General features: G+C 40.9%; 3 protein-coding genes and 1 pseudogene across 4 annotated transcripts; all 4 read left to right on the plus strand.

The window, feature by feature from the left end:
- Positions 1 to 3,498: 3,498 nt before the first annotated feature.
- Positions 3,499 to 7,046, plus strand: LOC108154047 (annotated as a pseudogene).
- On the plus strand, positions 6,922 to 10,977 carry LOC108156769 (calnexin). Of its 2 annotated transcripts, none has more exons than XM_033389161.1 (9): positions 6,922 to 7,282; positions 7,625 to 7,957; positions 8,115 to 8,186; positions 8,264 to 8,397; positions 8,613 to 9,201; positions 9,266 to 9,406; positions 9,517 to 9,642; positions 9,983 to 10,219; positions 10,291 to 10,977. In XM_033389161.1, exons 1-9 carry the CDS (start codon positions 7,145 to 7,147, stop codon positions 10,336 to 10,338), a joined length of 1,818 nt encoding a protein of 605 aa, XP_033245052.1. In that variant the 5' UTR covers positions 6,922 to 7,144; the 3' UTR covers positions 10,339 to 10,977. The 2 variants fall into 2 exon arrangements, with proteins under 2 accessions (XP_033245052.1, XP_017143923.1); XM_017288434.2 differs by lacking the exon at positions 9,517 to 9,642 and adding an exon at positions 9,775 to 9,906 and having other exon boundaries at positions 6,947 to 7,282; positions 10,291 to 10,828.
- A 6,272-nt stretch (positions 10,978 to 17,249) lies between these two features.
- LOC108154051 lies at positions 17,250 to 18,048 on the plus strand. Its single transcript, XM_017284142.2, has 3 exons — positions 17,250 to 17,377; positions 17,437 to 17,754; positions 17,825 to 18,048. The coding sequence occupies exons 1-3, from the start codon at positions 17,279 to 17,281 to the stop codon at positions 17,990 to 17,992; spliced, it is 585 nt and encodes a 194-aa protein (XP_017139631.2). The 5' UTR covers positions 17,250 to 17,278; the 3' UTR covers positions 17,993 to 18,048.
- A 1,332-nt stretch (positions 18,049 to 19,380) lies between these two features.
- LOC108154052 lies at positions 19,381 to 19,951 on the plus strand. The gene is made up of 2 exons (XM_017284144.1): positions 19,381 to 19,719; positions 19,790 to 19,951. Exons 1-2 carry the CDS (start codon positions 19,381 to 19,383, stop codon positions 19,949 to 19,951), a joined length of 501 nt encoding a protein of 166 aa, XP_017139633.1.
- Positions 19,952 to 26,010: the final 6,059 nt, after the last annotated feature.

A 26,010-nucleotide genomic window follows, 5' to 3' on the forward strand; every position in this document is an offset into this window, starting at 1 on the left:
CTTTCTTTTATTGTCAATGTTGTGGCCCTTTTTTGGAGTCCTTCGTAAAACCGTTCCTGAATCGAAGCGCGCACTGCCTGCATTAAATTTTCACTATTTTCAGCGTAAAAAAAACACACACACATACTCCCCACACACACACAAACAGACGTACACAGAAATAAAGACGGGCGCCAGGGCCACGTCAATTGAATAGGTAAGTAGGCGCAGAGCCAAAAGTGTTGGCCATAAGTCAGAAAACATGAATAACAAATCAATTCAGTTTTAACGGCGCGGTGGTGCAAATTCTTGGGCATGGTAGAGGACACACAGACAGGGCACATACAGAACACAGAACACCTTTGAAAGGTGAGAAAACGAGGTGTTGAAAGGCCAAAAGAGAAAAGAGACTCTGAAGAGGGACCCCCCAAAACACACACACACACAGCCACACACCTTCGTGGATGTGGGGGTGCTAATGGCAGGCTGGCGTCTCCTCGGCCATTGCCGGGCGTCGGGCATTTTGAATTTTTAATGGAAAATGGCCCCGCCTGCTTACATGGAACCATTCTCCCATTCCCATTCCTAACATCCGCCTCCACTCGACACTACCACTGTTCCACATTCTTTATTTTTTTTTTTAGGCATGTTTGCATACACTTACGGCCAGCAAACTATGCATATGCATGTGTGTTAGTGTGAGTGTGTGCTTGAGTATGTGGGTACACCACTAGCCCCCCACTCTCTCTCTCTCTCTCTCGTCCTACGCTTATAGCCTCCCCACCCACAGTCGGCTCTTTTTTATCCCCTGGCAAAATTGTCCGGTAATAAATTTTCAGCGTTTCCTGCCGACAAAGCGCCGCACTTTACAACACTTTTGGCATAAGCAAACAAACATATACATATACATATGCAGGGGAAAGTGTATCTGTGTGTGAGCTAGTGTGTCCATGCGTGTGAAAGGGTATATGCATGTGTGAGAGTGTGAGTGAGCGGCCATGTAACGGAAGTTAAGTACACACTAAGTTGAACTCGTGCGCTTGTAGCGGCGCTTCCTTCATATGTTTTGATACTCTCTCTCTCTCTCTCTCTCTCTCACACATGGATACATCTCCTCCTCTGGCTGTGAAGCACCTTGCCGTCGCCTCCTCCTCCTCCTCACCCTCTCCCATTCCTTCCTTCCGCTATTTGCTTGCAGGTGAAAATGTTTGAGATTCTGCCGGTGCTGTCCAAAAGCTTAGAACAAAACTTTTTTGGTATGCCTTCAACATTGATGTCCCGTCACCCGTACCCTTCACATACCCCTCCATTAATGTGCGAAGGTTTCTATGTAGTGCTGCTTGTGTTTCCAGTGTTAAGTATGTTTTTTGAGCAATTCATGTAGACAAGAGGAGCCACCATGGGAGACGTACTCCTTGGCACATACTCTCTTTATAGGTTGAGTATTTTTTTGACACCCGATAATCGTGAAGAGAAGAAAGGGGATGTAGCATTCATGCAGATTTATGTTACATGTTGCCAAGGGGAAGAAACGGTTATATTGCTTCTATATTAATTAAATTATCCCGAAAATATCTTTGTAACATAAATATTAAGATTTTTGAAACTTTTAGTTCTAGGAAATAATAATAAAGAAATAGAATACTATTATCAAATCAGATCGATCCAAATATAATGCCTAGTATATATAACTTCTATAGAACGATTGATCCAAAGAGGTATGTACATCTGCGACTCCCCAAGCTAACGCATGCAACCTTCTCTGTCCTTTAGTTAGCTTAATTTTTGCAGGTTCCTTTCCTGGTGCATCGCAAACAGCATCAGCACAAAAATTCAGCACAAGTGTTGGTAAGCTGCCCTCGTTGTTGTTACTTGAGCTAATAGAACACTTGACAACACTGGCCCCAGTCCCACCACCACCATCCAGATGATTATGCACAGGTGCAGTACGCGGGTGTAGTACGGAACGGGCTAGAGATGGGTAGGGTATGGTGTTTTCGTGCCTGTTTATGTAGTACCCTCATTAACTGTCATTACACAATTTCCATAAAAAACAAATGTGTGTGTGTTGAGCACAAGTTTAGTTTCTCTCCAGCCCTGCGGCACGTCCAAGGGGCTCCACAAAAGTTCTCTCTTCTCGGGCTACTGCTACCTCAGCCCCCATTGGCATATGTATTTGTCTGTGTGTGTGTGTGCTTCCGAGTCTCTGTTTGTCTTTAGAAAAAAAGAAAATAACTTTTTAAATTGTGTTAAATATTCCATTAAACAGAAAGCTTTTTGTATGCAGTTGCAAACAAGTGTTTGTTGTAAGAACAACAGAAACTGTCAGTTGTGGCACCGACGGTATGGTATATAGATGCGCGTGCCGCAGATAAGTTGCCACATTGAAAGGCAGCCGCGTGTGGGAGAAGCATCAGAAGGTGGACCCTCCGATCGGCCTCCCCCATACACACACACACACACACACACACACACACACACACACAACCACACACCCACACAGACGCACTCAATAAGCCTGGACTTTTTATTATAATTTTATGCTCAAATGCATACCACTTTATTGTTCTGGTAAACTTTTGCTAACCGAACCAAACCGAACCCAACCCCAACCCCAACGTCAGCCCCTGCCGACCCCTTCCGGCCGCTCGGTTCCCATCAAGTTTATTGCGGGGCTTAGCAACTTCCATGACAGAGCATTAATTGAGTCGGCAAGCTTTTAAAATAATTGCCAACATGCAAGTACACTTTTTATGCGAGAATGCCACTTTTTACTTTTATTCAAAATCTGATACGCTGCAATTTATTGATCTACTAATGAGGAGAGGAAAAACACAGTCTATCAATGATATACGAGTGTCATGGCAGAGGTACACGAGTGTGTTCATTTTGTATACATATCTAGAAACATAAATACATACATGTATGTACATACCCAGGTTTAGGATGTTTATACATATTAAACTTATACTACATAAATAGGTAGCTTTAATATACACCTAACTATACTAATTAGTTTCAGTTGTTACTTCCGCAATGATCCAAACATGAATATTGAACACATATGCTATAAAAAATATTGAAATCTCTCTCCCAACCCAGGTCATTTACATTCCAAAATTCTAATTAATCTGGGTCCTGAAACTGAGACTATGAGACTGACATCGGATTCAAATTTATCGAACCATACTTATAGATTTAATCTGAACTTCCAAGTATAAGAGTCATTCCTCCCTACCTATTGCACTTCAGGTAACACAAATTATAAAAAAAAAGATATAAACGTGCATATAAGTACACATTATTTAATTGTCGTGTTTCGAGAGTCGAATTATAAACGCTCTTTATGACTATCGTGCTTTATCGTTCTTATCGTTGGTCTACCCCAAAAGTCGTGTGCTCGCGCTGATGCAGTCTCCAAGTCTTATTTGTTAATAGTCCTTATCGTTTATTTTCGTGATTACCGTTTGTCTGCCCCAAAATGTGGCTGCTCCTATAAAAAGGAGCCAGCAAGCAACGAATCACCAACAGTTAATGAAACATACAGCAAATGATAGATTGCAGAATGCCTTACATGCCGGAAATCACCTACGATGAAAATCTCAAGGTCTGGAGTGGACCCGAAAGATCGAACTACTTCCCATCGCACCTTTCCATTGGGGAGATCATTTTCCGGGAGATGGAAAGCCATCCGGAGCTCATTGCACAGGTATGCTCATAAATTTCATCATACGAGGAATATAAGTGCAATATCGACTGAATCCTCCAGATCTCAGCCACCGAGAAAACGGTGCTGACCCGCCAAGAGGTACGTTTCAATGCAATGCGAGTGGCTAGCTATATGCGAGGACTTGGCTTGAAGAAAACGGATATTGTCGGCCTTGTAGCCAGGACTGTAACTGCTTCTTCAATGGCATACCGTTCCACTCTCTCAACATCGCCTACGAACAGAGCACCATAGAGCAGCTGTTCAACATAACCAGACCACGTCTGATCTTCTGCGATGGGGATGAGTACGAAAGAGTTCTGGCAGCCACCGAAAACCTGGGCACGAGAATCATTACCATGCGTAATCACCTATACGGGGAATCCTCGCGGATTCAGGATATGCTGACCATAGAGGAGAACTTCCAGCCCTCCAGCCTGGAGCCCGATCAGATTCTGGCCATTCTCTGCTCCTCCGGAACGACGGGCATACCGAAAGCAGTCACGATTGCAAACAGTCAACAGCTTCTATCGCCGTCTTTGTAAGTTGAACTAAAACCCCTATGTATATAGACTATTTCATTCTTTATCATCTCTGCTATATATCTTTAATATTGTTCTACAGTCGTATGACCTCTAATATGCAGCATACATGCAGCACCCTGGACTGGAACTCCGGTCTGGCGTCTATCATTCACGCTGGAGTGTTCAACAAAACAAATATTATTGCTGACAACGAATTTGACCCTGGCTTCATGTGTCGTATGATCCAAGAATACAAGATCGGAGTACTCTTAGAATGTTCTTCTCACTTGTTCATGTTGACGAACTATCCAGGATTCGAAGACGCCGACCTGTCGAGCATAGAGCATATAATTTTTGGTGGCTCCCACTGCTCCCTGGAAGTTCAGCAACGTGTTCGTAGCAGAATCAAGGGTCAGTTGATCTTTACCTATGCCATAACAGAGCTGAACAGCCCGGGCACCTACAACCTGCACTTTGATGAGAAACCCAACTCTGCGGGTCGCCCAGCCGCCGGCAGCAAAATCAAGATAATTAATGAACAGGGCGAGGCTCTGGGCCCAAAAGAGGTGGGAGAAGTGTGCCTCTTCAATGGTGAGGATTGGTCTGGCTATTATGGGAATGCCGGGGAAACGCAAACGATTCGGGACCCTCAGAAGTGGTTTCACACCGGAGATTTGGGCTACGTGGATCTAGATGGCTTCCTGTTTATAAAAGATCGCAAGAAGGACATGCTCAAGTGCCATAGCGTTATGTACTATCCGAACGAGATAGAGAACGTCATCTCCAAGATGCCTAATGTGGCCGAGGTCTGTGTATTTGGCATTTGGGATGCGGTCAATGGTGATGAGGCCGCTGCCTCTGTGGTGAAGAGGCACGGCACCATACTGTGTGCCCAGGACGTTTTGGACTTTGTAAATGAACATATTAAGGCCAAGTATAAGCAGTTGAACGCTGAAGTCATCATTGTAGATGATCTGAAGCGAAGTGGTAATGGCAAAACGAATCGACGCGCCAACTAGGACCACTTTCTAAAGCTTAAGAATCTCAAAGAGAATAAATGATTGCGATTTCATGGAATGCCCTCATTAAACAAGTTTTTTAAATAATTACAAAAGAAATATAATGGAAATTGTAAAAGAAAACGACTTAATATAAATTTTGACATCAATATTATTATTTTTTATTTTTGCAGATATACATATTTGAGTGTTTGACTCTGAAAATGTCATTATATAAGTGTTCATAACTAAACACTTTTCGAACCAAAGTTCCGTATGAATTTTAAATCATATTATTCAAAGGCTGTTCGGAAAAATTCGTAGAAAATATAAATGTAAATTTTATCAGCGCGCGCGGATTCGCATTTCGAACAGATCAATTGTGTCAAATAGTGTAAAGTATATCGAAAGCAGCCAATTCCTTCAATCGACATTATTGGAAATTGGGCAAACAGTGGAATTGCGCTTTCCTTTTCTTTCTCGCCGCTGCTCTCTCGTTGTGTAAGTGTATCATAATAATAGTAAAATTAAAAATAAATCAATCGTACAATTCGGCAACCATCGATCATATCATTACTATCATTGGTAGTTTTCAGCACATGTGCCTTATTTTCTGATACCTTGACTTACAAATTCAACCCAAGTACTTTTCTGTATATTTTATCGTCGATATTATGGTATATGTATTCATTTCATCAATCTATTAAATTTAATTTTTGCAGCTATATAAGGTTTTCTTAGTTTTCGGTCTTGCATCATTAATTCCACTGGATTTCATTCATATCCTTGTCACTCATTCCCTTTCAAACAATTCAACTTTGGCGCGCAACTCTAGCGATTAACCAATCGACTGGGCCCAAATGTGCAGTTGCCGTATAGTTTATGTTCATACCTTATTTTTTAACCAATCTTAAAAAGAGTCCTTAAAATTAGCCGATATTGTAGGAAATTGATTCATGAATCTGATTAAATTAAGTGTTCAGTGCTGAAGGTCTCAGCTAGCTGGTAATCTTCAAGCGAATATCAAAGTCGAGGAATATGATTTTCGATCATGGACAGAGCCCATGGTCGACCAGTAAATACACACACGAATATTTTGACACTTGAAGAATTATAGAATAGAATAAGAATATGTTGTTCAGGCGAAAGATATCGTGGTTTTTGCTGCAAGTAGAGGGGAAGGATAGGATAGAATGCATCCTCAAGAAGAATTTACAAACACATTTAGCTCCAGTTGTTGACCTGTTAAAAAAGAGGGTGGTTAAGTGGGTTAAGCTCGTTTTATTATCGGTATATTTTAAAAATGTATATTTCGGTATATTTCAGAGAGTCAAACGGTATATTTTATTGTCAAGTAAGAGAAGGGGTATGGACAGCAGGCAAAAACAGACAAGTCAAATTGCAAAGTTCGTACGAACCTCACCTCGCGTGTAAGGGCAATATACCTTGAACACAAAATCAGCTTCTTGTCTCCAAGGCAAAAGGGGTGGACTTTCTCAAGTAGCTAGTAATATTCGACGGAATATCAAAAACGAGGAATATGTATAATAGAACTTGAATTCGTCAGTATATTTACGGTATATTTTTAGAATGAGACGGTATATTACTTGGGGTCGGACGGTATATTTAATCGAAAATGACATGTAGCAAATGTGTAGTTACCGTGTAGCAAATAAACAAATTTTTTGTCAGGCAGAAGAAAAAAAGTATAATTTAATTTAGCTGAATTTCAATTAGTCGTCGTGCTAGATTTCGATTCTCGTTTTTTCGCAGCGCCCGCAGTTCGAGGAAATTGGTGAAAAGCAACGCAAGCAGCAACAGAAGACCACAGAAAGCAGCAGATAATTGTGTTTTCCTTTTCTACAAACACGAGAGCCGTGTCGGGGAGGTGGTTGAAACAGCAAAACCAGCAGCAGCAGCCGCTAATCGGGAAGAAAATGCAGTGGAAGTTCGGGGGGAGCAGCTCAGCGCTGGCGTTGCTGCTGGCCTGCAGCTTACTGCTGTCCGTGACAGCCGATGCGGAGTTCGGTGTCGATGCCGACGACTTTGAGGATGGCCAGGTCGAAGATTTTCAGGTGAGAGCGCAGATATCGCACAAATGTGTAGACCGGCGGGGGTCGCCGGTGAGAAAAGTACACGTCAGTGGAAGAAGCGTCTAGAATATTTGGTGAGGGGTGGGCCGGGCCGGCCCGGTCACCCGTCGTTTATAGCCCCCAATTAACATTTATCTGTCATTTTCCCAATGTGCCAGAGGAAAACCTCACGCACAACTTATGCAAACCCACCCACTCCACTCCTCCTCCTCCCATTATCTGCCTCTCGCTAGGAAGTGTGTCAATATTTAAGCGACCGCGTGGTCGTCTCTTTTTTTTATCGTAACTTCACTTATCTAACACCAAACGTGTCTTTTCATTCAGGAGGAGACGGTCGGTGCTGATGAGGAGCTGGTCTACGAGAGCCCTGTGATCGAGCCCAAGAAGTTCCACTTTGCCGACCATTTCGATGATGTTGAGGAGTCGCGCAAGCTGTGGGTCAACTCGCAGGCCAAGAAGGACGACATTGCCGAAGAGATCTCCAAGTACGATGGCATCTGGAGCTGGGAGTCACCGCAGCGGATCGTCTGGGCGAAGGATAAGGGACTGGTGCTCAAATCGAAGGCAAAGCATGCTGCCATCTCGGCACGCCTCCGCAAGCAGTTCGATTTCAAGGCAGAAAAACCACTGGTGGTGCAATATGAGGTCACACTGCAGGTGCGTCTATCTAGACTCTGGAGATATGCTAATTCTGTGTGTGGATTGCATCAGCCCAGCCTAAGCCTAAGGCTGGACAAATCCAATTAATACTTGTTACTACTGTTCCACCCCCGAATGCCACTCTTTGACCCAATTTCTCCGTTTTGCTTTGCAGGAGGGTCAAGATTGCGGCGGCTCGTACATCAAGCTGCTGTCCGCTGGCAAGGAAACCGACAATCTTAAGTCGGTAAGTTGCCGACCCCACCCACCTCCATGTGCGAGCAGCCCCCGAAAATGTTTCATATTTTCTGTTTTGCTCTGTAGTTCAATGACAAGACACCCTACACCATCATGTTCGGGCCGGACAAGTGCGGGAACGATGTGAAATTGCATTTCATATTCCGTCACGTTAATCCAATTAACGGCACCATCACCGAGAAGCATTGCAACAAACCAAAGTAAGTCGAAGTGCCATGTGTCTGTGTGTGTTTTCTGGGGGTTCATTTGCTGCTGCTGCTGCTGCTGCTGCTGCTGCTGCTGCTGTTTGACGATAAGCTGGGGCGGCTGTCGGGGGTCTGTCTGTTTATTTTTACCCTCGCGGCATGCGGAACAGCTGCTGGCGTCATTCGTTCAATCGGTCATTCACTTTCGCTTTCTCTCTCTCCGCTTGCAGGAACCGGCTGGACGATCTCTTTAAGGATAAGCTCCCACATTTGTATCAGCTTGTGGTCCATCCCGACAACAGCTTTGAGATTCGAGTGGATCACAAAATCGTCAATGAGGGCTCCCTACTGACAGACTTTAAGCCGCCCGTAAATCCGCCAGCACAGATCGATGACCCGAATGACCACAAGCCAGAGTCGTGGGATGAGCGCGAGAAGATACCAGATCCCACAGCATCGAAGCCCAGTGATTGGGATGAGGATGCACCGCCCCAGCTGCCCGATCCGGATGCTGTTATGCCCGAGGGCTGGCTGGAGGATGAGCCCGACATGATATTCGATCCCACGGCCAGCAAGCCCGAGGATTGGGATGCCGAAATCGATGGCGAGTGGGAGGCACCGCTGGTGGATAACCCCGTCTGTGAGAAAACCGTTGGCTGTGGCAAGTGGAAGGCTCCGCTGATCCCCAATCCCAACTACAAGGGCAAGTGGCGTGCACCGAGCATTGACAATCCCAACTATCAGGGCAAGTGGTCTCCTCGCACGATTGCCAATCCCGATTTCTTTGAAGATCTAAAGCCGTTCCGCATGACACCGATTGTAAGTGGTTCTTTTTCTCTTTTCTTATCCTATGGAAACACACGCTTATTCCGTTCCGTCTTAGAGCGCTGTGGGTCTGGAGCTCTGGTCCATGTCTAGCGACATTCTCTTCGACAATCTTATCATCACCGATGATGTGGCGGTGGCCCGTGATTTTGCTGCCAATAGTTTTGATGTCAAGCGTCGCTATATTGATCGTGAATCGGTAAGTTAACTGCCACGCCTCCTCCACCCATAAACAAGCACACACAACAAACACACGCACAGAGAGAAATCAAATGATTTTGCTAATCGAATGCCTATCCGCAACGGAAGAAAACCCTGTGGCATCGCCTGATGCGCCGCATGAACTACAAGCCTGGATGGTGGGCCCTGTACTTCCTGTACCTTCTCATTCCGGCCAGTTGTTATATCTTCTATCTGTACCGTCGCGCCAAAGAGGTTGGGCGCCTTTGGCGTCGTTTTCTCACTTTTGATCAGATCACACGCTACACGCTTCAACACATTCATTGCCTATGCACATTTGCACAATTATTGCTATTGCTATTGCTATTTGCCGTTTCCATTTTGTAGGACTCATTCGTGAATAAGGTAGTCGAGCTAGCCAAGGCCAATCCCGTGGTCGCGGGCATTGCACTGGTGATCTTTGTCGTGCTATTCGTTTTCCTTACCATTTGGTGTAGATTTGGTGCCGCTAAGAAAGAGGTAAAGTTGCTTACTTTGTAGAGTAAAGATAGGAGGTATTTCTATGCATTTCTAATATTAATTTTTGGGTTTGAAGGACGCTGCCAAACGCGCTGCCGCTCAGGCAAAGAAAACCGATGAACCACAACCCGATGAGGCACCCGAAGAGGAGGAGGAGAGCGATCCATCGTCTGAGAGAGCTGCTGGCGATTCCAGTAAGGAAAGCACGCCGCTGTCCGCTAGTCCCAAGAAGAATACAAAGTCTGATTTAGAGGATAATGTTGAGACCAAGCCGGAGGAGCCGGAGGGTTCTGATGAGCCCGCACAGACTGAGGTGGGTCTTTGCCCTTGATGCTTTAAAATACATAAAATTGGAAATGAATTGTACTTTTTATCTTTCGATAGGAACCTACCACAAAATCTACACGTAAGCGCGCAGTGCGCAAGGAGTAAAGCGGATCAACAGAAAACAAGAACGTTTTGAACAGAACCTAACCCATTTCCATAGAGCAAACGGCAACTAAAGGTTCAACAACAGCCAATATTTAATTCAAACATGATTCGAGGTTCAGCACACCCCACACCCCAAAAATACACACAACCGTACATATAATCGTTTTTGTTAGTTGGCCCTGAAATCTGCCAGTTTCAAGGGCAGTCCCCTAATTTAATACTTTAATTTATGTGTGGTAGTGTAGTGAAACTTTATACATACGTACTTGCTGCATTATCGTTGCATTTCCAAGGTGTGTTCTCTTTCCCTTCCGCATCGTGAACACTCGCTAATTTCTTGTTTGTTTCAAAACACTGCATCCCATGTACACGCTTTTATTCACGTTTTGAGCGCATAAACCACACAACTAGACAATTGAGGGGGAAACAAACAGGATAGGCAAAGGCAGTCCAGCAGACAAAGAATTAAAAAAATGAGGGCAAAGGAAAAGAGGAACATCTATTGCAAACATCTAGTTTAATATTATGTAATTTAAAAACAAACAAAATTTAATAGTATGATAGTTATACTCAAGTTTCCATTTTCATTTGTATCGGATGAAAATCTGCAGCGAAAAGAATAAATAAAATAAAACTAAATGTCAAATAACCAGCAACGAATGTTTCCACAACCAATGCACAGCAGCTGCGCCACAGGACTAAAGGCAACAGGAGTGTTGTCGGACTTCATTCAACCACCAAATGCCACCGGTTTAGCATTCCTACGCCCCACCATGGATGCCCCTGGGTGTTCATTTAAATATATCAACCCCTTGTATATTCGCTTGGGGATCGAGATCAGATACGAATTGGATTTATGCTTCATGGTGCGTGCGGCGTCGACTAGACCAGACTAAACCAAACCAGACAGTCGCACCACAGCCGCTACATTTGTGTGGTTTTTACACATTTTACGAAATGTTTTCCATTATTCAGTTGATTGCTTTAGTGGACCTCTCCAGCCGCCCAAAATAATCAAATAAAATCCGTTTAACTTCAATTTGCGCAAACAAGATGGAGGAGGCACGAGCATCTGTTCGCCGGCATTTTAAATGGAAATGGAAGGAAACTCTCTTGCCAATCCATTTCACTGATGCTCCTGTGATGACTCTGATAAAATCGCCATGTGCATTTGGGTCTCGTCTCCTTTTTTTGTCGCTCTCTGGATGGTTCAATTCAATTTCCTAAGCTCATAAATAACCATACTAGTCTGTCCTTTGTAATGGAATTGTTATGACAGGCCCAAAGCCAATTTCAATTTGCATACAACACAACACAATACAGACACAGGACATTGAAAATTAGATTTACAGTATGTCCGTCCGCCAATCTGATGCGAGTACGTCTCCAGAAATCTCTTCGAAGGCCAACCACTCGGAAGCAATTCAATAAAAAGATTAAATGAATCGCCACCACGATGATGCCCATCGCTGGTCGCACTTAAAAGGATTAACATTTTGTGACCTCACTGCAGTGCTATTAAGGTAAGTTCTGGGTTGGGGTTGTTCCCATAATTCATGCATGGATAGGGACTACAAGGGCTGCTACGTAATCGCCTTTGCTCTCCACCCACACATGCATTTGCACCGGCTATTACAGGAACCCCAAAAAGGAAAAAATACAATCCAACCCCTTTATTTTAACTGCGTAAGCATTTCCCTATGTACATAAATATATAATTTCAATTCAAACGGTATCCATGGTTTTCAAAATTTTCAAGTCCTATTTAAACTAAAATTATTTAATTTAAAAACACTCCACACTCCTGTGATATCGGACCTTGACCGTTTTATGTCAAAATTTCGCCACACCCCCTTCCGCCCCCGCAAAGTACGAAAATCTGGGGCATCCACAAATCTCAGAGACTATTAACGCTAGACTAACCAAATTAAGTATCCGCACTCCTGTTAGATCTCACTATAAAACGTATATCTCAAAATTTCGCCCCACCCCCTTCCGCCCCATAATATTCCGTTGCATCCATAATATTGAGCATACAAGAAAACTAAAAACGCAGAATCATAGATAATGACCATATCTATCAGATTGCTGAATCTGGATCAGATCAGATCATTTTTATAGCCAATAGGAACAAATCAATTTGCAGTGGCTACGCAGCGCCCGACGTCACGCTCAGACTGATTTTCTGTCTCTCTCGCACGCACTCTTTGTCGTGTCGTTTAATATTAGCGGCGTCTGCCGGAGGAGAGCCATACTGACTTAGTATCGGGTATAACTGTAGAGTTGCGGTGTCCGCAGCAACTCACAACGTTCCCCCTCGTTTTAAAGTGGTATTGGTATTTCAATACGAGTCTGAAATGCAAAAAAGCAAACAACGGAATCTGCAGTTTTTTTATATACTCTTGACATTTCGATAAACCAACCATGCGAAGATCGAATTGCAATGTGGATTATACTAATATGAATTTAATGACTCCTCCATGCGGAATTAGTTTTGGTATAAAAGTCGGTATCTTTCAAATGTTGCTTTTCAATCACATGAGAGAACGATGCGGTCCAAAACTAATGTTTTGCGATGTTACTGGATTATATTTAACGTATATACATATGTTTTAATTATATCAACTGCAAATTCATAAACCAAGCTTTTATGATGCAATCGTCGAACGTCCTCTGCCAAAGCTACAACAAATCTCCTTAAATTCAGAGTGAGCTGAAGATCGGACATATTGATATTTCCTGTAAAACTATATATGCAGTGATATGTGGCTTGTAGTGCGTTAAATAACAATTATATAACGATTATAAACAAGTTAAATGACTATGCTGAAATACATTTGTCATATTAGACATGTTGATCTATTTCGAATGTTAGTTGTCAATGAAGAGCGAGAACGATGCGGTCCGCACTGATCCTCTGTACTTTTGTCGGACTGTTCATAATATTGAACCTAAGCGTCAACGTAAATATTGTAATTATTATAATCCATCGAAAATTAATAAGTGAAGTTTTCAGGATGCAGTCGTCTTTAAGTTCACAAACTTTGTCTGTGAGAGCTACAACAAATCCTTTATAGTGTTCAACACTTGTCGCCTGAAGGCAATCAATCGAAATAAAGTTATTCTCAATATGAATGCGACTATATTGCACACGGCCAATGCCATTACGATGCATTGCAAGCTTTTCAAAAAGGCGAACGGCTTTAAGCCCTGGATAATGGACAGAAGTGTTGATATCTGTCGGTATATGCGAACCAGCTACGACCCTTATGTCAAAATCGTCTTTGGTCTATTTCATGATTTTACCAACATTAATCATACATGTCCTTATGTGGTATGTTTTTAAAACTATCGCTTACAATGGTATATATTTAATAACTTTATATTGTATAATTATTTCCAAGGGACATCAAATTTTAAAGGACTTTTATCTGAGACCTGAACTCCTGGGTCTTCTCCTGCCAACGGGCGATTACCTACTGTCTTTGCATTGGATGTTTGGCAAAAACACAGTGGATACAAATGTGAGTTTTTCTTTCGTAGAGGACCTCCTGAAGAGCAAATAAAACACATATCTGGGTGTCCCTCGCTGTCAACCCTTTAATTGTTTTATTATACGATATCATAAAAATTTAAAAATTCACAAATCAAATAACGCAATGATTTATGTTTGTCTGTTGTGTTTCTATGTACATATATATTTACTAGTATGAACATATTTATCTATGTACAATACCAGACTTATTCATGCAGAAATAGATTTTTTACATTTTTAAGAACTCGTTAGTCACTTTCAAATGTTTTTTTTTTCAATCAAGAGCAAGAACACTGTGCTTTGTACTTATCCTCCAAGTTGTAAATATTTATTATTACTATATATATAATATTGAGCTTAAACTCATACTAAATACAAATAATAAGTAACAAAACCAACCAATCCATAAGAATTATTACCGAACCTATGTATGTTTTAACATAGATTGTCCTTCGAAATAGTTGTAACCTCTAAGGAAGCCATTTTCATTGCGACAAAGTTTTTATACCGTACCATCAGATGACCAATTAATCCACATACACATTACATTACTTAATGAAACAAATTAAATTCAAATTAATAACATTAATTTATGTTACTATTTTCTTGAATTTTTAATAATAAATATTTAAATCCAGAAGTTTTTATGGAGCAGGACTGTTTTAAAACTATTCTTCCTATGGCAGCTATATTCCAGTCAGACCATCAAACCCTGGAGCATCACATCTGTAGCTGTCCAGCTCTTTCACTGAAAAGGATAAGGCCCCGGCTTAGGCATTGTTGTAATGAGCCCTAAACATGGCGCCCAAAGAGTTATTGAGTTTCCATCACTAAAAACACCTCGATATTGCAGGATTTTAAACTTGACATACCAACTCTTGAAGGTTATCTACGAAATGTGACAATGATTCATGGGAGAAGACTATGTGTTAAATTTCGATGAGCTGGCTTGCAATCTGAACAAAAGGTTTCCATAGGTGCAAACGGGCAGGCAGACAATGCTGTATCGGATCGCCTATTCATGCTGAACAAAAATAGATATACCCTGTATGGGATTGGTGATGCTTCAGTCTATACGTTAGGCACTTTTCCCTCATTTGGTAATAAGCTTTTATAAATCAGGAGTATAAAAAGTAATTCAGGCTATTGACACAATGTGTCCATTATTATTACAAATACACGTCCTCTTGTTTTGATTCAAACCCCTAAAAATATATCTAAGCTACTAGACTAAGCTTTACTTATAAAACAATTATCTTTCAATAGTAATAACTTAACAGTCTCAGTTACCTTCGCCGACATTTATTTTACTCGCAATTTCCATAAAGCACTACAAATAATCCTAATAATAATCTTCCTGTCACTCAGACCCATTTGAACTCATCGTCCCACCAGGACTAATTCCCCTTTGTCCCAACTGGACTCATGGTCCTTCCTGGACTCATCGTCTCACAAAGACGGATTGAGGTGTTAGTCTTAGCCTATTTTTAGCTTAGTTATGTTCGGATTTAGTCACTGGAGTATTTTGTTTTAAGATTTTTTAGATAAAACTTAATGTGTTCTGACGAGCAAAACTCAGAAAATGTTCAACTAGTGAAACATCTACCTTGATTCGGCACTACCTCGACAATGATTCAGAATCCAACGTGAGAGAATGACACATATAAACAAGCTTTGTAAAACCGTATGCACAAATTCATGGTCCTGAACATCGCTTCTACTCATACCTCCTTGTGAAAGGTTACGAACGTCGTCTGCGAGAGCTACAATAAATTATACGTAGCAAGCCATAACTGTCGCCTGAAAGCGAGCAGTCGAAATAAAAATAAACCAATCCAATAGTATTAAACTTCATATTAAGCATTCAAAAGGGAAAATGGCTACACATGTTATAGAATAATTGATTGGTTTTGGTTTTTGCGAACCAGGTCTGACCCAGCTGTGAAAATAATCTATAGACTATTAAAAGACTTTCCCAATGCATATCCTTCGAGTCCGTATATGGTATGTTTCCAACATTTTCAACCGGCGATTACTTGCCGTTTCTGTGGAGGAGCTCTGGCATGAGAACCCCTAAGCGGATACATATGTGAGTTTTTCATTCGTAGAAGACCTGCTTAAAGATCTTCTGAAATGCTAATAAGTTAGTTAGTGTGGAATGTTCATGTTTTGATATTTTTTGTTCGTAAAAACAATTATACAGATTTTTGTGGACAGCTAAAATAATTAGAGTATTATAAGAATATACATATGTATAAGAACACATCAATTTTATGACTCCGCCATGCGGAACCAATTTTCATATAAAAGATGAAATATATAAAATATTATTTTTCAATCAAGAGCAGGATGCGGTCCGCACTGATGCTCTGTGCTTTTGTCGGACTATTTATAGTACTGAACCTAAGCGTCAACGTAAATATTTCAATTATAAAAGTTCATCGAAAATTAATAAGTGAAGTTTTCAGGATGCAGTCGTCTTCAAATTCACGAACTTCGTCTGCGAGAGCTACAACAAATCCTTTTTTGTGTTCAACACTTGTCGCCTGAAGGCAATCAATCGAAATAAAGTTATTCTCAATTTAAATGGGACTATATTGCACCCGGCCAATGCCATTACGATACATTACACGATTTTCAAAAAGGCAAACGGCTTTAAACCCTGGATAATCGACAGAAGTGTTGATATCTGTCGGTATATGCGAACCAGCTACGACCCTTACTTCAAAATAATCAGTGGTCTCTATCGTGAGTTTACGAATATGAATCATACATGTCCGTATGTGGTAAGTTTCTAAAACTGTCGCTTCCATTTGTATTAACTTCATATTGTATAATTATTTCCAAGGGACATCAAGTTATAAAGGGGTTTTATCTGAAACCTGAGCTCCTGCGTCTACCCTTTCCATCAGGCGATTATCTGCTGTCTTTGCGATGGATATTTGGCAAGAACTCAATTGATACAAATGCGAGTTTTTCTTTCGTAGAGGACCTCCTGAAGAGCAAATAAAACATTCGATGCGCTCTGTTCTGATCATCTGTGCTTTAATCGAATTTTTTCTAATATTAAACCTATCGTAAACGTCATGCTTTTCACGGGGAAATCAATGTGCGAAATTTTGAGGGTGTTGTCATCTTCAGGTTAACGAAAGTCGTCTGCGAAAGCTAGAATGAATCATCGGTGGTATAGCAGTCAAAATAAAGTTATACTCTGTTTGAATGCGGCTGTATTGCACGCATCCCGTAGTTTATGATTTATTGATTGGTATATTCATATTTTGATATTTGGTTCGGAAAACTATTATAAAGTTGTTTGAGCACAGCTAAAATAATTAGCAAAAAACAAAGTAAAGCGTAATATCAATTTATTGACTCCGCCATGCGGAACTAATTTTCATATAAAAGATGAACTATTTCAAATATTATTATTCAATCAAGAGCAGGATGCGGTCCGAACTGATGCTCTGTGCCTTTGTCGGATTATTTATAATATTGAACATAAACGTCAACGTAAATATTTCTATTATTATAGTACTACGAATACTAATAAGTAAAGCTTTCAGGATGCAGTTGTCTTTAAGTTCACGAACTTCGTCTGTGAGAGCTACAACAAATCCTTTTTTGTGTTCAACACCTGTCGTCTAAAGGCAATCAATCGAAACAAAGTTATTCTCAATTTGAATGCTACTATATTGCACACGGTCAATATCTTTACGGTACGTTTCAAGCTTTTCAAAAAGGCAAACGGCTTTAAACCGTGGATGGTTGACAGAAGTATTGATGTCTGTCGGTTTATGCATACTAGCTACGACCCTTACTTCAAAATAATCTATGAACTCTATCGTGAATTTACCAACATGAATCATACATGTCCGTACGTGGTATGTTTCTTAAACTATCGCTTACACTTGTATCTATTTATTAGTTTTATGTTGTATTATTATTTCTAAGGGACATCAAATTTTAAAGGGGTTTTATCTGAGACCTGAGCTTCTGCGTCTACCCTTTCCATCAGGCGATTATATGCTGTCCTTGCGGTGGATCCTTGGCAAAAGCGAGAGCCCCACAGGAGATACAAATGTGAGTTTTTCATTCGTAGAAGATCTCCGGAAGGAATGAAAAATTTCGATGCAAGCGTTTGCCGATTGCAATTTAACAATTTTTGTTTTTTTATATCCGATTATGCAAAACACATGATGTTAATAAAGCAACCAACTATAACTAAATAAATAATTATAACATAATTATTGTATGTTCTTTCATGCGAAAATAGTCTTTTATATACAGTTAAGGTATCGGAAATTGAGCGGAAACAATGTGGTCCCACCTGACGACCTTTGCTTTAGTAATAATTATTAAGGCAGCATCCGGAAGGAAGTGTTTCTGAACAATTAAAATATCTAATAAATTTCTTAGGAAAAAGGATGCGATAATTATTGAATAATTTGAATAGTTATTATAACCAGAAAACAAAAATAATTTCCCCTGCATAAGGCTCGCTATATCACTCTTTTTCTCGTCCGTTGCGGGTAGAGAGATGTAGCGCACGGTGCGTGAAGGAAAAAGCTGGTCATTAGAAGAAAAGAGCATAGAACAAGTTACACAAATCATACATAATAATCACCTGTTGATGATGATCTATTTCGATCCGCACATAAATTTTTTATACTTTGCAATATAAATGACTAAATACATATGTACACATAATTTTTTAATTTCTGATCGATTTTCTCCAAAGCTCATTGGGCCAGAGCCGGTATTTTGGCATATGTAGATTAAAAAAAAATAAAGTTATAGACTTGAAATTGAGTACAGTTGATTGAAATGCTATACACATATATCAGCTGAGATAAATTTCAGACCAATACGAGCACGCCCACCCCCCACTGCCTATATAGCATGCAGCTTTTACTAATTGTTTTTGTAGATGCATTATTATTGACACATTTATTTAATGAGTATTTGGGTAGTATTTATATGTGTAGAGTATATGGGCAGTGTTAAATTTGCAATGTATCGATCATGTATCAAGGAGAACTCAAGCCGTAAGTCACCGAACGTATTTAACTCGATTTTATTCAAAATAATTTTTAAAAGGCTATACAAAAATCAACATTAATAGTCTATTAACCCCGCTTATCTATAAAAGTTCATATTCAGCCTATGAGCCAGTGAAGCGATCGGTTTTTGATACGAATGCGAGTTTAAAATTAGACAAATTTTCTGAAATGCAAATTGCACGAAAAAGTCTATGTATTAGTCAGTGATTTGTTGACAGCAAAAGTAATTAATGCTTTTTGCAATATGTACATAGCAATTTAAAGAATCCTTCATGCGGAAAAAGATTTGGCATAAAAGATCTCGTTTGTCTCATTCGAATGTGTTATTTTTCAACCAAGTGCTTGAGCGATGCGCTCTGTACTGATCGTCTGTCCTTTAATCGGATTATTTCTAATATTGAATCTGAAAATTAACGTTAGTATATCGATTAATCTAATCCAGTGCAAATGAACAAGCCAAGTTTTCAGGATGCAGTTGTCTTTAAGTTCACGAACTTCGTCTGTGAGAGCTATAACAAATCATTTTTTGTGTTCAACAACTGTCGCCTCAAGGCAATCAATCGAAATAAAGTTGTTTTCAATATGAATGCGACTATACTGCACCCGGCCAATGCCATTACGATACGTTGCAGGCTTTTCAAAAAGGCAAACGGCTTTAAACCCTGGATGATTGTCAGAAGTGTTGATGTCTGTCGGTATATGCGAACCGGCTACGACCCTTATCTGAAAATAGTCTTTGGTCTCTTTCATGATTTTTCCAACATTAATCATACATGTCCTTATGTGGTATGTTTCTAAAACTATCGCTTGCACTTGTATATATTTATTAGCTTCATATTTTATAATTATTTGCAAGGGACATCAAATTTTAAAAGACTTTTATCTGAGACCTGAGCTGCTGCGTCTACCTCTTCCAACGGGCGATTACTTGCTGGCTTTGCATTGGATCTTTGGAAAGAACAAAGTGGATACAAATGCAAGTTTTTCCTTCGTAGAGGATCTTCTGAAAAGCAAATAAAGCCTTTCTCTGGGATGACCATATCAACATTGAAAAAAACGCGACTATCTTTATGTCCGATATTATAATAAGCGGAACGTGCTGGATCCGTGCAATCCCAGCCGAAAATTTTTGTTTTCATCGGTATATTCCTAAAATTCAACTTCAAGTGCAGAATGTTCAGTAGTAGGTTGGGGGTTTTCTTACTTACTTCATCGATGGATAAAGACCTCAAGGGTTGACCAGCTAGCAACTGCACCGGCTGGTCCAGGCAACTCCACCCCCAAAATGGAAAACCGCAACCCAACCCGTTGCCTAGTGAGTAAGCATTATAATTTTAATAACATTTTTTCGTTTTTTGAGCAGACAATGAACATGGGAGCAGGAGCAGACACAGGCGATGACGACACAAGGGTCGTATCCGAGGCTGAATCAGTTTAAATTTGTTCGAGGGGATATATGGCTGGGACACTTTGGGGAGTTCCCAAAATAATATGGGGTAATGCCAATCGATGCGTAAGCTAAAATACTAAACCCTCATACGTAATTTTATTGCAGAAACAGACCCCAAATCCTCGTAGAACCAGAGGCATCATCTCGAGGTTTCCCCAAGGGTTGAACGTTGGTTCATGATGAAATTTTTGCGGCGAGCACCAGTTCTCCTCATTATCCATTATTTTGGGCAGTTCCATGATATTAAGTCGGGCATTATCTGATCAAATCCTTGCTAATTTCACATTGGCATGATGACAGGATAGTTCCCGTCCATCCAGTGCAAGAATTTATTGCAGAGCATTGCATATTCGATTTCATCACAAAGATTACGTGCGGGAGATAAAAATGTATATTATTGGTTTTCGAGTTTGTGCAGCGTCCTTAAGCTTCTGCCTCCTGACAGTTTTACTGGCTATTTGAGTTATATTTGATGTCGATATTGCTTTTGTTGTTTTCATGCAGCGATAATAGTCGTATGACCACACAGCAATAACCATTTTCCACTTCAGGAATGCTCTCTAATGCAAGGGGGTTTCAAATGGGAAGTGTGATGAACAGGGGAGTGAGTTAGATGACTGGGATGTTTGATATCTCAGACTTGGAGCTGGAGCTGGGATCTAGATCTCTGAGACCATAAAAGCTAAAGGAATCAGACTCATGCCACGACTATTGCCTGGCTCATCTGAGATGTTCAGCCAATCTATTACCTCCACTGGCACGGCTGTAGAAAAGCAAAAATATTAGAATTCCTTCCCAAAACGGCGGGCCATCATGTATTTTTTATATCCGATACAAGCAAAACACAGGATGTAAATAAAGCAACCATAAATCGATTATAAATGAACAAAAAATTATAATAATCTTATAATTTTATAACATTTCATGCGAAAATAGCACATACATACATACATATGTGTATACCTTTACTATTTATTCTTATTTTAAACAGTAGCCATTAAAAATATATCCTCTACTGCATTTTGGCAAGCTCTTTTGGACTTAAATATCTAAGATCAATTTTTTTTACATTGAGTGGTGCATGAAAATCAAAAATATTTATTCATTTTTTCTAGCACTATTTTTTCTATGAAATATTAGAATTTATGCCAAAATATCGGCTGCCTGGAATAGAATATATGGAATAGAACTCAAGCCAAAAGTACTCGAACCTATCCAAGTCGATTTTATTCAGAAACATTTTTAAAAGGCTATGGAGAAATCAACATTAATAGCCAATCGACCCCCCTCATCGATAAAAGTTTATGTTTAGCCTATGAGCCAGTGAAACGATCATGTGGTACGAATGCGAGTTTGAAATTAGACAAATTTTCTGAAATGCAAATTACACAAAAAAGTCTATTAGTTAGTGATTGTTAACAGCAAAAGCACTTAATGTTCTTTGCAATATGTTTATAGCAATTTAATGAATCCTTCATGCGGAAAAATATTTGGCATAAAAGATCTCGTTTGTCTCATTCGAATGTGTTATTTTTCAACCAAGTGCTTGAACGATGCGCTCTCTACTGATCGTCTGTTCTTTAATCGGATTATTTATAATATTGAATCTGGAAGTTAACGTTAGTATATAGATTAATCTAATCAAGTGCATGTGAATAAACCATGTTTTCAGGATGCAGTTGTCTTTAAGTTCACGAACTTCGTCTGTGAGAGCTACAACAAATCCTTTGTAGTGTTCAACACTTGTCGCCTGAAGGCAATCAATCGAAATAAAGTTGTTTTCAATATGAATGCGACTATACTGCACCCGGCCAATGCCATTACGATACGTGGCAGGCTTTTCAAAAAGGCAAACGGCTTTAAGCCGTGGATGGTTGACAGAAGTATTGATGTCTGTCGGTATATGCGAACCGGCTACGACCCTTATCTGAAAATAGTCTTTGGTCTCTTTCATGATTTTACCAACATGAATCATACATGTCCGTATGTGGTATGTACTTAAATCTATAGGTCATACAACTTCATATTGAATTAATTCCATCCTAGGGACCTCAAATTTTAAATGGCTTTTATCTGAGACCTGAGCTGCTGCGTCTACCTTTTCCAACGGGCGATTACTTGCTGGCTTTGCATTGGATCTTTGGCAAGAACACAGTGGATACAAATGCGAGTTTTGCGTTCGTGGAGGATCTTCTGAAAAGCAAATAAAGCCTTTCTCTGGGATGACCATAACAACATTGAAGAGAACGCGACTATCTTTATGTCCGATACAAGCGATGAGCGAAGAAAGAAAATAAATCAATCTAATAACGGCATGGTTCTTTCCAACGAAATAGCCAAAATTATAATATGTGGAACGTGCTGGATCCGTGCAATCCCAGCCAAAAATTCATTCTTGAAGATGTTGAGGAACGGAACACCACTTGCAGCTGCAGTTCGATCGTAGATATGTCCTCAATGCCCAGATCTCGCATTTGCAGCGATTGACTTAAACGCTCTGAAGTTTTTTTTTTAAATTAATTTGGTTGTATTGGTCTAGAATGAACTAAAGTCTGTTGGAAGACGAAATAACTACGTCACAGGGTCTAGTTCCAGTGAATCGGCAAGGCTCAGCTAATATTTTACCAGTGGCGCCGCTGTAATCAGAGCAAAAAACAAACTCCGTTTGGGGGCGCCAGTGGCCAGCCACTGTGTTCGATAACCGCCCGCTGGTGGCGTATGTGTGACTCCCATTTGCAGTGCTGCAAAATGATAGTTCATAGTTCCAATACCGGACGCGGATAATAGCGCCAGTGAAGCTGGGAACTTAATCGAAGATTATCAAATGTGCAATTGTTTAAACAATAGATTACATTGCAGAGACTTAAAACGTACACCAATGTTCATATTAGCCATCTTTCAATACTGTTGGGAGAGCCTGTTGCAGAAGTCCTTCAAGTCCCGAAGGGAGACGAACCGAACACAACCTTGTACAATCAAAGTCAAGGTATCATCCCGTATCCGGGTGTCCTGCTGTGCGCTCTACGAGTATCTAAACAGGATTTTGCGCATTAGACACTCCTTTGAATGGATAAGTATAAGTGTAGTCCAGTCCCGCATGAGCAGCAGCAGCGTCTTCGCCAAGGACAGCCAGCGCCTTTGGTGGTGGTCAGCCAATCATTAATATCCTTGACCAGTAATCCTCGGACAGCCTTGACCAGCGCAATCTGGTGGTGTAAAGACAATAAAATTTTATTGTAAATCGTTTATCTTCATTACGCGGCCAGCGTCAAAACTCTGCAAATAACCGCAATAAACCGGTTGCCGGCACCGTCATAACTGACCAGGTTCTCGGGTTCAAGTGTCCACCCCATCGCAACCCCATCCCGACCGGTACAGAATAGAACCACCCATTCCAACCCATTCCAGCCCATTCCGGGGTTAATGCAACCCCTGCAACTGCAACCTTTTGCCTAAGCCCGGGGTCGCAATTATATTTCCTTTGTGTCCATTTTAGTTTGTCTTTTCATTGCCTTGTTCTTAAGATTAAGCTTTTGTTTTTCCATTTAACGCTTAATTTCAACATTTTGATGCCCTAACGCGATTCGCTGACCCCTCGTTATCCTGCCATTGCCACTGGTAGCGTAACCGTAGGATCTGAATCGGGATCGGTTACACAATATCCCCGCTTGCCGGTCCCCGATCCCCGCTGATCCTTCGGGCAAACGCAACTGACCGCAACTAAGCAAACACTTGGTCGCGCCAACGGGTTATTACGCTTCGATTCGCATTTGACTTATGCTGATGTGGAAGACAAAAAATACCTTTAATTGCATTAGAAAACCCTGCAACGGGTTCCTGTTGGAACCACTGACCGCTGGCCATTGTTCGTCGCCCTGGCGTTGTTTGTTTTACCGACTGGACCCTGGCCCCGTTTAACCTTTTCAATATTCTAGCTATTGTCCCACGGCCAGCGGTCAACTTTTAATGCACTTTCCGGTCATGGCTGAGTACACTTGAGATTGTCCAAAACTTCTTGTTTGTACTATATTGTTAAGCGGATCAGTTTCAGTTTCAGATTCAGTTTCAGATTCCCCATCCTATCCACAACTCCTTTGCTGGCTTTCGTTGCGGTCAAACTTTGATTTGCATGTGTGCCCGTTCCCATCCTACGGTTTCGCTCATTTTTCGGCAATTTTCGTTAGCACTCCCTCAAAACATCCAACCATTCAGGCAGAACCCCAAACTCAATCTGCCAGAAAACATAATTTTGTGGGTACGTGCGCTGCACGCTTTGGTGGCCTTTGCCAAGAACACAAAAACTTATTACAATTGCAAGAGCTGCAAGAACAAATTATGGAATAATACGAATTCATCGAGTCGAGATTGCGAATACTCTTACGATTTCCACTTAAGATATTTGAGCCTTAAAGTCAGCATAGAGAGGAGATCTATAAGAACTGTAACTATTTGTACAAATCAGAGCATCGACACTATCATACTCTTTTGATCATTAAGAGTTAATCGTGAATAACCGAATGTCTATGTAGAATAATTTCAAAAGGTAAAAGGTAATCAAGACCAAACTTCCCAGGCAAATCCAATTAACAATTTTCCCTGTTTTTTTTGAATTACAAAAGGGCAAACGAAAATATAATTTATGCTGAAATGCAACCCAAAGAGAGCCCGATCTGTTTCGATCCTGCCATCCTGCCTCCACACAATATTGCGTGACTTTACGTGGGCCCGAAATTGACTTTGATCTGGCACTCATTAGTACTCGAATTGCACTCATCGTCCCCGTATAGCAATTTATACGCCCAAAATTGCTCAATAATATCTTTTGGACTGTGATGCCGACGAAGAAGGAGTTGGCGTGTTGCCAGGCAGAGGCAGAGCCAGGAACTAGGAGTGCCGCCAAGATCTGGGAGTGGGCGATGCAGATTGAGTTGGCGCTGCATATAGGCATTGTTCCCCGTCCCGACTGAAAGAACTAAAGGCAATCCCCATTCATGTAGGGAAAGATTGTGCCCACAGGAAATGTGGTTCCAAGTGGATAAGATTTTGTACTTGAAGCAGTTCCACACCTGTTTTGTTTAAGCAAATCAAACTTCCCCATTGAATACTTCAGTGAAGACCCCACGATACGGTTCGAATGCTAAATAGCCCAAACAGCTCAAGAACACACAGAAATACCCAAAATCGCGCGCTTTTTATTGTCGGTTTTCCTTCCTGTTCGGGGGCAGGCTGTCCCGGAGTGCTACACTCCTACTTACTGACCCTCCCCAAGACAGGCCTTGCGTTGCGGTGTTCTACGGTTCGACGACTCGTAACGCTCATACATAGTTCCCCTTTGAACCCCGCCCCAGCGACAGGCAGCGATAGGGAAGAGAAAGAAAGCCAAAGTGCATAAAAAGAAACACCTGATCAAAATTTCAAATTATTACAACGAAATGCGCTAAACATAAGGACAAAACTGGGCATAGCTCGTGCTCGCATACAGATGTCTCTATGCACCCTCTATATGCCATGAAAATGCTTTGGTCTAATGAGCACCGCTCCTCGGCGTTGTCGATGTCGTTGTCGCTGTTTTGACCTGGCCCATAAAGAAAAACTTCAACTGTAATTACGCGCTAGACTAAGAGAGA

Source organism: Drosophila miranda, chromosome 2 (genome assembly GCF_003369915.1).
Source record: "Drosophila miranda strain MSH22 chromosome 2, D.miranda_PacBio2.1, whole genome shotgun sequence".
Lineage (NCBI taxonomy): Eukaryota > Metazoa > Arthropoda > Insecta > Diptera > Drosophilidae > Drosophila > Drosophila miranda.